The sequence below is a fragment of the Sceloporus occidentalis genome, unplaced genomic scaffold (genome assembly GCF_023333645.1).
Source record: "Sceloporus occidentalis isolate IW3139 unplaced genomic scaffold, rSceOcc1.0.p SCAF_23, whole genome shotgun sequence".
NCBI classification, from domain to species: domain Eukaryota; kingdom Metazoa; phylum Chordata; class Lepidosauria; order Squamata; family Phrynosomatidae; genus Sceloporus; species Sceloporus occidentalis.
The window spans coordinates 771,734-785,191 of NW_028317003.1; the positions used below are offsets into that span (position 1 = coordinate 771,734).

Consider the following 13,458-nt stretch of genomic DNA (forward strand, 5'->3'; position numbering starts at 1 on the left):
TAAATGCCTCTGTATAAAACGCCAGAATGGGAAAGATCTTTCCTTGCTCTTCGTTTCTGTGCTGTAGTATTGTATCTACTTCTCTGCTATTGTGCCTGCCTGTGCCTGAGGATTATTTACTGCCATTTCAAGTAGGTGTTGCCCTCTTGGCTTGGAAGAAGTTTTACGTTGCCTATGCCATTGTTTTCTGCGGTTACAGCTTATGTTTTTTCTCCTCAGTCATGTCAGATAAAAATCAGGATATCCCTCCTGAAGCCTCCCCACATAGGAAATCTGTGGGAAAGACGAAACACAAAGCCTGCTCATCCTGCAAAAAGACCCTGCATGACCCTTCGGCCAAAACGTGCAACTCCTGCTAAAGAAGTTTCCACGACGGAATTTACCTCCTGGTTGAAGGGGGAACTTCAGTCTACCTTTGACTGTTTTCGAGCCATGGCAAGCTCCTCTCAGGCACCTGTACCCCAGCAACAATCTTACCAGCAGTGTCCACCAAATTATCTCCCAGATAACCCGGAAGATTATTCGGCCCCTTTTTCTGAATATGACTACCAGTCGAATGACCCACAGTCTTCTGATGAGGACGGCGAGATTAAGGAAGAAACCTTTTTCTTTCCAGTCGAAGAAACAGGGAAACTCATCTCTGCAGTCAGATCTACTCTGAATCTACAGGATGACAGACCAGTTGCAAAACCAGATCCTTTTCAGGGTCACTCTAGGAAACCGCAGACCTTTCCAGTCCACGATTCACTTTCTGCCATTATCACGGAGCAGTGGAAATATTCTGACAGGAGATTCTTCACATCCTCCAGAACCAAGAAGCTTTTTCCTTTCGATAATAAGAATTCTGAGGCCTGGGAAGTCCCGAAAGTCGACACCGCAGTAGCAAAGGCCACGAAAAAAACAGCCATTCCGTTGGCGGACGTGTCCCATTTCAAAGACCCCACGAACCGGAGGGCGGAGAATGCCGCCAAAAGGTCTTTTGAAGCAGCAGCGGCGAACTTTCGTCCGGCTATCGCTATGGCGTCAACTTCTAGAGCCATTAAAATCTGGCTCCAACAGGCGGTGGAAGACCTTGCAGCTATTCCAGGGACTGAGCAGGTCGCAAGAAACCTGTCCGACACCTGCTTAGCAGTTGATTTAGTCTCCGATGCCTCCATTGAATCAGTCCGTACGTCTGCTAAAGCCACTGCGCTTTCAGCGGTTTCTAGGCGAGCTCTCTGGCTTAAGTCGTGGTCTGCAGATAATGCCTCTAAACACAAGCTGTGCAGCATTCCGTTCCAGAGCCACCTCTTCGGCAGCGATCTCGACACGATCCTAGAATCCACCACGGGGGACAAGCACTGGTTACCTCAGAGGAAAGGACCACCTCGTTTCAGGTCGAATTATTACAGAGCTCCAAGAGACAGAGAGTCCTACAGGCCCTCAACCTCCAATCAAGACTACCAGTCCTTTCAGGGTAAACCCTACGCAAGAGGAAGATTCCAGAGAGGAAGAGGAAGAGGCAGGGACGGTAAAGCAGGATGGCTAGTAAACAGACTCAAGTCACAGTTGCTTCCAAACAGACGCCGTACCTTTCTGGGAATGATCCTCGATTCACACGTACAGAAGAGGTTTCTCCCTCAGGACAAGATCCTAAGATTGAGGGAATTCACACACGCGGTCCTAACGAACAAGTCAGTGTCCATCAGAGCCATCATGTCTTTGCTCGGTCTAATGACCTCCTCCATCTCGGCAGTTCCCTGGGCACTTGCTCACTCAAGACCTCTTCAACAGTTTCTGCTGGATCACTGAGATCGCTCCAGGATGTCCTTTCGCAAGAAGGTCCGACTTTCTCCGGAGTCACTCCGATGGTGGCTGACTGCCAAGAGAGCCCCTGTGAAAGATTCTTGGCTGACGAGAGACTGGGTGGTAATTTCCACCGATGCCAGTTTGAGAGGCTGGGGTGCTGTTATGGGAAGCAATATTACCCAGGGAACTTGGTCTCCTCGGGAATCAGACCTGCACATCAATTTTCTAGAACTGCTAGCGGTCTGGAGGGCTCTAAGGTTCTGGTCTCCAATCCTGCGGCACAAGTCCATCAGCGGTTCATCTCAAGGGTTCACTGAATCAGGAGGCGGATTATCTCAGCAGGAACTCAGTACTTCCGGGAGAATGGTCCTTAAACAAAAGGGTCTTCGCCTTCATCACAAAGAAATGGGGTACTCCTCAGATAGACCTGATGGCCACACACCTAAACAAACAGGTAAAGGAGTTTTTTTCTCTCTCTCCAGTCGGTCGTCCCCGAGCCCTAGAATCACTCTCACAGACCTGGGACTTCGATCTCGTGTATGTTTTTCCTCCGCTTCCCCTTATCTCCAGAGTGCTCTGGAAGATTTGGGAAAACCCTCAAAGTGTCATCCTGGTTGTTCCTTTCTGGCCTCGAAGAATCTGGTTTTCGGACTTTACCAACCTGGTCGTAGACGAGCCCATTCTTCTTCCTCAGGTAAAGGATATTCTCGTTCAAGGCCCTGTTCTCCACCCAGATCCCTTCCGGCTCAACCTCTCAGCATGGCTTCTGAAAGGGAGATCCTGACCTCAAGGGGATTAACTTCGTCAGTAGTGGAAATGATTCTCTCCAGCCGCAAGAAAACTACGGCTGCTAAATATCAGAAGGTTTGGGAAACGTTCATCACCTGGTGCAATGGGCACGAAGTATCCTCTCCATCCATCCGGTTCTGTGCTTTTTACAAGACGGCTTTGATAAGGGGTTACAACCTGCTACTATCAAGGTCCAGATCTCAGCTCTCAGCAACTTCTTGGATTCCAATCTGGCTTCCCATCCCTGGATCTCCAGATTTTCTAAGGGGATGTGCAGACTTCGCCCTAGGCTCCGTCTGTCGGTTCCACCTTGGGACCTTAACCTCGTGTTGCACCAACTCACCACGTCTCCTTTTGAGCCTCTAGAGGATACCTCTCTAAAGCTGCTCACCTACAAGGTTGTCCTTCTAGTAGCCCTCACTTCCGCTAGGAGGGTGAGTGAGCGCCAGGCTCTCTCCAGAGTGGAACCTTTTTCTCAGGATTCTGCCGGACTGCATTATCCTCCGTTTACCACCAGAGTTTCTCCCTAAAGTTGTCTCACCTTTCCATTCGGATCAGGAGATCATCTTACCTACTTTATGTCCGGATCCCAAGAATCCCATGGAGCTGGAACTCCACTCGCTAGACCTGCGGAGGTGTATCCTGTCTTATCTCTCGCGTATGTCTGCCTGGAAGAAATCCAATGCTCTCTTCCTGTCCTTTGCGGGGACCTGCAAGGGCAGAGCAGTGTCCAGGGCTTCCATAAACTGCTGGCTTAAGGACGCAATCACATTATGTTACATCTCCGCGGGTAGAGTACCTCCCTCCGGCCTGAAGGCACACTCAACCAGATCCGTCTCGACTTCCTGGGCTGAATCCATCTCTCATTTGCAAGGCAGCGACCTGGAGGTCGATTCATACGTTCGTAAGGCACTACAAGCTGAATCTTCATCTCTCTGACGGGTCTCAATTTGGTCGTCGTGTCCTGCAGACTGGAATCCTTCCCTCCCTATCTCGCTAATTCTTCTCATGTGCCACCTGGAATGGCAAGGAAAGTGAGAATTCTTACCTGAGAATTCCTTTTCCTTGTCCATTTCCAAGGTGGCACACTTTTACTCCCACCCATTAAATTTACTTTTGCTTGTCTATTGTCCTTTTTAACCACACTGGGGAGGAAGGGGGAGGTCTCTTTTTTTTTTTTATAGTATTTCCTGCCCTACCTGGTAGGCGGAGCCTTCTCTTCTCATGTGCCACCTTGGAAATGGACAAGGAAAAGGAATTCCCAGGTGAGAATTCTCTCACACATGCTTTTACACTCTGTCTCCCTTCCTTTTCAGCCAACCACTTCCATGTCCCTGTCTTCTTTTCCACAGCTCCTCTTCTTGTTCTTCTGTCTCCTTTCTTCATGCACTTGTCCTCGCTACCTGCTCTGTTAACATGGCCTCCTGGAGTGATTGTGCAAAAAGGGTGAAGCTGCCATCCACACCCTCTACCGGTGCTTTTGGTCCACGTGCCCAAGTCTAATGGGTATGAGGGTTTCAAGCAAGAACGGCGTTTACAAATACTTTAGAGGGATGCATTCTGCTTGTCTCCAGTTGGATATTGATGGTGGATGTATTTTAGTACGGCGAAGGAAATGGTATTTACAATAGTTCTAGAACACAATAGTCCAGTGCTTATGTTTGCTTCTTTTGTATTAACCTAAAAACTGCTTAAATTTAATGTACTCCTATAGGGCCAGAAGAACAGATTTTCAGGATTGCATTAAAACACTTGGCAATGCCATCAAAGACCAATTTAAAAGTTATGAAACATTTTATTACTATTGAACACATGTCCTGTATGCCTAGTCGAAGGTTTAAATCTAGTTCAGTAGGTTGTAGTACAAAAGGCATTCACAAAACAATAACCTGAAGCTGAAAGGTAACCTATTTGTATCCGTCTTTTTTTTTTTTTTTTTAGCTGCCGGTGTGTTGAGGTTTGGAAGTCTGGTCAGCACATCAAATGCATATGATGGTTCAGGCATTGTGACAGTGGAAACAGACAATCCTTTGATTTGGACTATGGGTATTACGACTGAGAAGGAATAAAAAGTGAAAGAAAAAAAATGGACAAACATTTCATGAGTAACTGCATCTAATACCTTTATAGAATAAAAAGGTAATTTAATGTGCCTGTGCCGTTTTGTAGGAAAAACAAAAAAAATGCAGTAATAAACTAGATTATGGCTTCAACATTATGGTACAAATGCATTAAATAATCAGCCTAGTTATGAGTGACTTCTACTGTTGGTGGCCGTCGGGAATGGTAGCACCTACCAATAATAGTCGTATATATGGTGCTCTGGTCCTGTACTACACAAAAATAGAAAAGCAGCTAGCACCAACTATTCCACTTTGTGCCCAATACACTTTCAGCACCCAGAAAGGCATACATTCCAAATGTATTCAATGTAAATAGGTAATACAGATGCAATATATGTCTAACACACACATCTGCTAATAAGGTCCCCATTCAGAGATGGCTTACCAGGCCTTTTATCACCCATTCTTGTTTTGGTAAGTAGAAAAGCAGCAAGGGTAAAAAGTATTTTAAAACTACATAGCACATGAGGTCTGAGAAAACCATGAGTGTTTTCTACCAGTCAGGAGGCTGCCTGTGCCCATTTGCTAGTCATTATTACTGATTCCATAACCTCAAAGCAATACAAAGGCACAGAAAAATATAATTGTTCTATTTGTTAGGTAACCAAACAAGGAAAGTAACCATGATTAAAAAAAAAAATTAGTTGGGGTTAATTGGTCAAACTGCATTATACAGTATCTGGATAACATGTTTAAATGTGAACATGCAAAGTAATGAAAGTCTTGAAATGTCCATAAAGCTATCTAAAGAATAAGTGTGTGTGTGGTGCAATATGCCAACACCATGACCAGTTTGTGACAAAAGCATTTATATAGTCATTGGGGTGCCAATTAAATCTCCCAGATCTAACTATGCATTACACATTTAAGAGTTGGCCCTTGATTTGAACAGTGAAGCTGGTGAATTGAAGCTCTACCTACTCCACAAACCTTACCAAATGAACACTCCTGAAGCTAGGATTTTTGCTCAAGTCTAGCACCCCCTGTATAAATGTGTACATGAACAAATGCAATAGGCACATTTTTTTTATTTTTTTGTTAATATAAATGTGGTCTTTGTAATCTCGGTTTCATTGTTATACCAACACTTCCCTAGAGGCAGAAATGCAGTGTTTTATGTGAACCTGCCCTTGCTTCATGCAATGATTTATTGTAAGAGCATGTACTAAGCTCATACTGCTATACAGTGTGACATTCTAACAGTGCAGGGTAGAATGTGTTAACCAGTTCACACTGTGACCACACAAAACATTTTCAATAACTCACAAAGAGTGTCTTATACCAAGTAGTAACAAAACTACCCAAAGGCAAATCACCATGACCACTAGATAAACTTTTGAGTTTTATTACATGAACCAGGCCAAATAAAAAATATACATTAAACAAAAACTCTTGTCCGTTAACACATTTCCATTGCTTTGCAGTCAAGACCACGGGAACCAAGGTAATTAGCTTCCACTGTAAATAAAACAAAAAAATTGAATTTCTTCAACAGCCAAACTTACAATGATTTAAAGAGATGTGCATGGCTTTGAGCAAATATTAGATTACAATTAACAAAATTTAATAATCTTTGCTGCTAATTTTCTATAGCAATACTTCAATATCACTTGCCTACTTTGCATTTTATTAATTATACAAACTCATGGAATATCTGAGGACACTGCCAGATTCTAAGTATAATGCAAGATGTTGCCTCCATCATCAAGTAAACCATTTCAAAATCTGGTCTTTACTTCAGGACCAGTACCTGTTAACAGCACCAAGTACCTCAATGGTATGAAATGAAAAAATACACGATACAAATCCTCTTGGTGGGATGGAAAGAACTTGTGGTAACTACATTCATGTGTTTCTAGGTTTACTAATAATCGTGCTGGCAAAAGACGTACAAGATTTACCCTTTGGTAATCAGTGCAAAACATTCCATAAATACATTTTGTTGCATCAAAGATATACTATATAGCTTTTTCTTTATAGAGTTAAGGAAGATTGCCTTACACAATGATGTTGTTGATTGGGATATGGATTAACTTTACGAAAAAGCCAATGAATCCCATAATTGCGAACCCAATCGCAGTTGCCATTGCAATCTTCTGAAATTCTGAAAAAAAATAGACACGTTAGAAAATAATGTAAGGGAAGTTTTACTGTACTAAGGGAGTGAAATCCTCCCAGCTGAATTTGCCTTAACAAAAAATTCAAATGGTCATCTACAACGAATAAAAATAGTAAGATTTCCCATTGTGTTTTACTTTACTGTGATATAAGGAGTGAAAAACAAATATTAAAAAGAAATACAAAGTAAAAGCTGAGAGAGGTTCTAGCTAAACTGGACACAGTATATGACAACTCACATCTGGAGGAGACATAGCACCAAAAGGTGGGTGAACAGCCACCGTCCCTGCAGGTAACTGGTCTATCTGGGTAGATTTAGGCCTAAAAGCTATCAAATCCCAGTAGGCTGTAGTACAGCAATAATACATTCTTCTATAGACCATTGTGGGATATTTACAGTTTGTTTCTTATAACCTCAAAGCGAACATACCTTTTCTGTCTGGCTTTGTACACCTCTTTACTAGCCTTATAGAATCCTTCACAAACTGGCGGCTGGGCTCAACAAATTGCATTACTTGGTCCATGATGTCTGGAAGAAATAAAACATGCATAAGGAATTACCCTTACAGGCAATTTTCTTAACACATATTATTTAGAAAAACAAACACATTTAAACATTGTTTTTAAAAAAAACTCTATAAATTTGGTTCTAGAATATAGCCATAATAAACATATACTACAGCAAACGGCCACATTTAGTGACCCGTAACAACTACTGATGCATCATTTACAAAATAAGCACCATAAAAAATGGGATACATGTATAAAAGCTAAAGAAAAACTAAATCCAGGTTAACATATATATATATATGATATATAATTCTAAACCGATTATTGGCAACAAGAACCATACAAACTGTTAATGAAGCAATTACATCAAAATACAGTGTTCCTAATCACAGGGCCTCCCTAATTTACATAATATATAAAAACTAAATTTGATAAGCATTAAAATTATATTCATACAGGGGTAAAAAAAAAACATATTACAGAAATACAGGGCCGCTTATAAAATACACAAAAATACACTTCTAAATAAATGAATAAAGTAGCACAAACGGTGAGCTCTCCTCGTATATATTAATACGCGCTATGAAGTACAACCGGTGAATCCCAGCAGTGTGAAGATATACTCACTCGATGGAGATGGCACAACCGACTGCTGCAAGACTACCCACCACTTCGCACTAGGACACGTAGCACTAACGAGAGCAGCTTTTGCTTCCCGTAAGACTGACGTCAGCGGAAGGCGACGTAGATTTAAAGCCGGAACTCGTAATGTTCCCAAAACAGGAAACCAGCTTTACTTCCGCCTCTCCGCTACAGGCGCCATTTTAGCGAAGCCTAAAGAGCCTGTTGTACCGAAACATGGTCTCCAGAAAAATGGGTCCTCGCGCAATCACTGCAGATATAAAGTTTTGTCAGTTTGAATTGGAACTATAGAATTGTTAAAGAAAAGCCGGATGTAAGCAGACCGCTGGAATGTAGGGAGTGCGTGTTAGGCGACCTAGTGGTAGTTTCTTTTTACTGCATAGGGAGGTTTTAGCTTGTGCTGAGCTGGCGATGCTAAAGATAATGAATAAGTGTGTCATCATAGTAATTCTCGTCAATATTATTAATATATGTATTACTTATTAGGATTTGCGGTATTTATCTAGTTTACAGTGGCAGTCACCACACTTGGAAGGGTTAAACAATACTTGGATGACAACATTTTAATTCTGCCATTCTGGGACACACCATGTATATATATAGATATATATAGATATATATATATATATATATACAGCAACTAAAGTTGATGCACTCAGCGGGCCTTCTTTTTATAAAATGTATTAACTTGGTGAAGGTCCAACGTTTCGGCTCTCAATGAGCCTTTCTCAAGAAGATTTCTCAAGTTAATACATTTTAAAGAAGACATGCTGAGTGCATCAACTTTATTTGCTGTATATATTTTTTGGATTGGTAGCACCCGGCCATATTACAACCGCTTCCAGTCATATATACACATGCATACATACACCGGTATATGCGTTAGACGCTACCGTGTTTGCTCTATTATAAGATGACCCCCCAAAATCTGGATATTAATTTAGGAAACAAAGCCTGAATATAAGACGACCCTATAGGAAAAAAAGTTTTACTAGTAAATGTAAATTTATGTAAACTATTTTTTTAATAAAAGCTATGATTGAGAAAAATATATATATTTTTTTGTTTCCTTTTATTTTCCAACCTGCCCCACAGTTATGCACATCTGCCCCCAGGCTTGCCACTCTGCCCCAGAAATGCTTTATACCCTCTAAATGCCACTGTGCCCCATGGTATGCCTTTTAACCCTCTATATGCCACTGTGCCCCATGATATGCCTTTTGACCCCCTATGTGCCACTCTGCCTCCAGAAATGCCTTATTCCCTCCCTATTTCAGGAGGCAGAATGGCATATAGAGGGTTAAAAGGCATTTCTGGAGGCAGAGTGGCATTAAAGGGGTTAAAACACATTTCATTGAGCACTCTGCCTTCAGAAATGCCTTATGCCCCCCATTTAACACTCCCCCCCCAAGGACTCCGAGTCCTTAGTGTGTAGTCGGAACAGCAGGTAGATGTCTACGCGATTCGCGTAGGCAACTTTCGCTGCAGCCAGAAGGAGGTGCGGTTAGCAGTGGGGGTCGTCTGCGTCCATCGAGCATACATCTTCCGGCTGTCAGAGAGAATTCCCCTCTATTGGCAAATAGCTAATCAGCCAATAACATGTCAGCAACTCAATGCATTTTGGTATGTAGATGTGGTCAAGAAAACTTGCTGAAGTTCAAACCGAGCATCAGAATGTGGGGAAGAAAGGGGATTTAAGTGACTTTGAATGTGGCATGATTGTTTGTGCTGGTCTGAATATTTCATAAACTGCTGATCTACTGGGATTTTCACGCACAACCATCTCTAGGGTTTACACAGAATGGTCCGAAAAAGAGAAAATATCCAGTGAGCGGGAGTTGTGAGGACGAAAATGCCTTGTTGATGTCAGAGGTCAGAGGAGAATGGGCAGACTCGTTTGAGATGACAGAAAAGCTACAGTAGCTCAAAAAAAACACTCCTTACAACCAAGGTATGCAGAATACAAACTCTGAAACACATAGAACCTTGAAGCAGATGGGTTACAGCAGCAGAAGACCACACTGGGTGCCGCTCCTGTCAGCTAAGAACAGGGAACTGAGGCTACAATTCGCACAGGTTCACCAAAATTGGACACTAGAAGACTGGAAGAATGTTGCCTGGTCTGATGAGTCTCAATTGCAGGTGTGACGTTCAGATGGCAGGGCCGGACTTTGGCGTAAACAACATAAAAGCATGGTTCCATACTGCCTTGTATCAGCGGTTCAGGCTGGTTGTGTAATGGTGCAGCGGGCATTTTCTTGGGACACTTTGGGCCCAAATGAGCATCGTTTAAATGCTGACCATGTCCATCCCTTTATGACCACCATGTACCCATCTTCTGATGGCTACTTCCAGCAGGATAATGCACCATATCACAAAGCTACATCATCTCGAATTGGTTTCTTGAACATGACAATGAGTTCGCTGTACTCAAATGGCCAGATTTCAATCCCATAGAGCATGTGCTGGATGTGCTGGAATGAGAAATTTGCATCATGGATGAGCAGTCGACATATCTGCAGCAACTGTGTGATGTCCACTCTTGAGGAATTTTTCCAGAACCTTGTAGAAAGTATGCCAAGAAAAATGAAGGCAAAAGGGGGTCCAACCTCTATTACTTTTCACAAATCCTAAATTTTTCAGGAAACAAAGCAACAAAAACAGGTGTAAAAAAATCAATTTGTATCATATTTTAACTTCCTTTCTGTTAAGTTGACTGGTTTAAGTAGGGTAAGGAAGAGAACTTCAAGACACAAAATTAGTTATACATGATAGCAGGGGTGCACAAAGTCTGGTACGTGGCACATGCCCAGGGAACAGAGGCACCCAGGGGGGCACGCAATGTGTGTTACGTGACCCTGTAGTAGTAGTGGCAGCTCACAGAGAGAGTGCAAACTGCGCTAAACATGGGGGCTCCATGCATAAAGTAAAATGGAGGTGGGGGCAGCTTTGTAAGCTGCACTGTTGATGGGAGAGGAGGTGAGAGGAAGTAGATGAAGGTGTGGAAGAGGAGGAGTGAGAAAGATTATGAGTATGCGCTGTTACGCTGTTAGAGTGTATATGTGTGGGTGTAGGGCAGGGCCGGATTAAAAGCATCATGGGCCTGGTGCTGATGATTTTGGTGTGCCTTTTTATGTAAATAAATAAAATAAAATAGGCATCCATGTGTGCTGGAAAAAGAGAACATCAGTGCTAGGCAGATAATATAAAATAGAATCTTATGTGATGGGATTGGGAGTACATCAGTACACAAAAAAGTCATCATACACAGGACACCTGAAGCCACAATTTAGTGCGATTTATCCTCTTTAATAAAATATGCAGATTGAAATACGGTAAATAACACAAAACCTTTACGTTTCCTCTCACTGATTTCTGGGCCTAGAAAGTTTTGTCGTCTTTTGAAGTCTCTGGATAAGTAAAAACTAGATAGTTCAATTTATTCCTATACTAAGTAAAGTGCCAGAAAACATGACCACACACCAGGACATGCTCTGCAACACCGACACCCAAACACACACACCAGGACAGGCTCTACCACACTTACACCTGCATCTGGACAGGCTAAGCTAACAATATATATTTTTTAAATGTTCCACGCTGCTTATGTCTTTTGTGTTTTTGCCCCCTTATTTATCTCCCTCAGCCAGCCCTATGTGTATTTATGTCCCCAGCCTGCCCCTCCCTTTGGTATTGATTTATGTGATGGCCTCAGCTGCCCCCTTGTGTTTTGATGCTGCCAACCCCCACGTGTATTTGTGCACTCCAGGGAGCACACTCCATTGTGTATTTATGCCCCCAACCAGCCCCACATTGTATATTTATCCCACCAGATAGTCTCACATTGTGTATTTATCTCACCAGACAACCCCCTATAGTTTTGTTTTATGTGATGCCCCACCCACATCCTTGTGTAGTTTGAATGCATAGGACTCCCTGTGGCATCTTTGTCCCCAAAACAGCCTCGCTATGGCATCTTCCCCCCCCAAAACAGCTTGCCTGTGTCATCTTTCCCCCAAAGCAGCCTGCCTCATTCACAAATATGAATTCACTAATTCACAGATACTCATGAATTCACTCATTCCGATATTAATTTGTTCGCTCATTCACAGATATGAATTCCCTCATTCAGATACTCATTTACATATACTCATTGACAAATACTCATTCACTGCTCCACAGATACTCATTCATTCCCCCATTCAGATACTCATTCATTCACTTAATCTTACATACTCATTCATACAAACTCCCCCACCCCTTACCTGAACTGCATATGTCTCTGTGCCCCTCGCAGACTACTGGGGGGGGCGCTACTTCCTTTTGTGTGGCACAGCAGGGTCATGTGACGTACGTGACTTACGTGATGCGACTCCGCTGGGTTCCTGCGTCCTCTTGGCTGTACAAGAGACGTTGCTTGCAGCTGCCCCTTTTCCCTATGTTAAAGACGGCCCTGGCTGGGCCTTGGTCACGTACAGGCCCAGTCAATCCAGCCCTGACTGGGCCTTTTTCAGGTAGGGACCTAGAGCTGCAGCTCCATCAGCCCCTATGTTAATCTGGCCCTGGTGTATGGTATTAGGGTGTGTGTTAGAGTGTGGTGTCAGTGTTGAGCCTAGAACAGCTGGCCCCTGGGAGAGAGTGCATGATATTATGTGTGTGTGTTAGTATATAGTGTTAAGGTCATAATTTTACCAGAGGTAAGCTTTAAACCTAAAATTCTCCTAAAACAATTGCACTACAGAAAAAAGTTTATAAAATAGTTTTGATGAATTAATTTAGTTAAGCTTACATATGTACCACATATACCTAGTGGACAGGGACATTTTCTACATGTGCAGATGTGCAATCAAGCATCCTCAATAGGGGCTGTATTCACCTCTCCCAGACTTTTAGGGGAAGAAAATTATACTTATTAGTTTCTACTATAAAACCATGTTTAGAAAAAAGTACCCTAAAATAATAATGTCATTGTTATTAAAATGATGAAAACCATACAGATAAATCGGTTATATATTTCAGAATTTTTTTGTCTAACTTGATTTTTTTTATTATTTAACCTCACTGTTGTTATTTCTATTTTAATTCCTCTGTGAATGCATACATTCTATTTAAAAAATTTGAAGGAATTTAAAATCTATTTCTGACTTATTGAACTTAAGATGGCCTGGGGTATTCAGATTGTCATGACATCATTACACACGGTTACAATGATTATGCCCTAAGAATGTATTAAAAAACACAAAACTATTTTTCATTTTCCTCAATCATTTAACACATTTAAGTACATTATTTTAAGATGAAACAGAATTTAAGTCATCCCAGAAATGATATCCGTAAATGAAGCTCCATAAAATTTGCACACCTTGTGGATAAATATTTATCAGGTATTTGGTGACCAAAAAAGATGACAAAATTTACAGCTACATTCACAAGTAATATTATTGTACCCACAACATAAGAATGTATAAAGACTGGAAATATTGGCTAC

The 13,458-nt window shown here is 42.1% G+C and overlaps 2 protein-coding genes across 2 annotated transcripts in view; one reads left to right on the plus strand and one right to left on the minus strand.

The window, feature by feature from the left end:
* LOC149300658 (thiamine pyrophosphokinase 1-like) overlaps window positions 1-4,646 on the plus strand; it is a 173,900-nt gene extending 169,254 nt beyond the window's left edge. Inside the window, exon 9 of the mRNA XM_089484739.1 lies at window positions 4,519-4,646. Within this exon, the coding sequence (XP_089340865.1) occupies window positions 4,519-4,646 (128 nt within the window). The remainder of the gene's footprint in view (window positions 1-4,518) is intronic.
* A 2,051-nt stretch (window positions 4,647-6,697) lies between these two features.
* Window positions 6,698-7,990, minus strand: LOC149300663 (protein transport protein Sec61 subunit gamma). The gene is made up of 3 exons (XM_089484910.1): window positions 7,956-7,990; window positions 7,249-7,347; window positions 6,698-6,804 (listed from the first exon to the last, which is right to left on the minus strand). Exons 2-3 carry the CDS (start codon window positions 7,340-7,342, stop codon window positions 6,698-6,700), a joined length of 201 nt encoding a protein of 66 aa, XP_089341036.1. The 5' UTR covers window positions 7,343-7,347; window positions 7,956-7,990.
* Between the last annotated feature and the right edge of the window lie 5,468 nt (window positions 7,991-13,458).

Bases quoted from the DNA above. Each gene is read 5' to 3' on its own strand.
- LOC149300663 (XM_089484910.1), bottom strand. From the start codon at position 7,342: ATGGACCAAGTAATGCAATTTGTTGAGCCCAGCCGCCAGTTTGTGAAG. The intron at 6,805-7,248 runs GTATGTTCGCTT...ATTTTTTTTCAG, and splicing joins TACAAAGCCAGACAGAAAAG to AATTTCAGAAGATTGCAATG.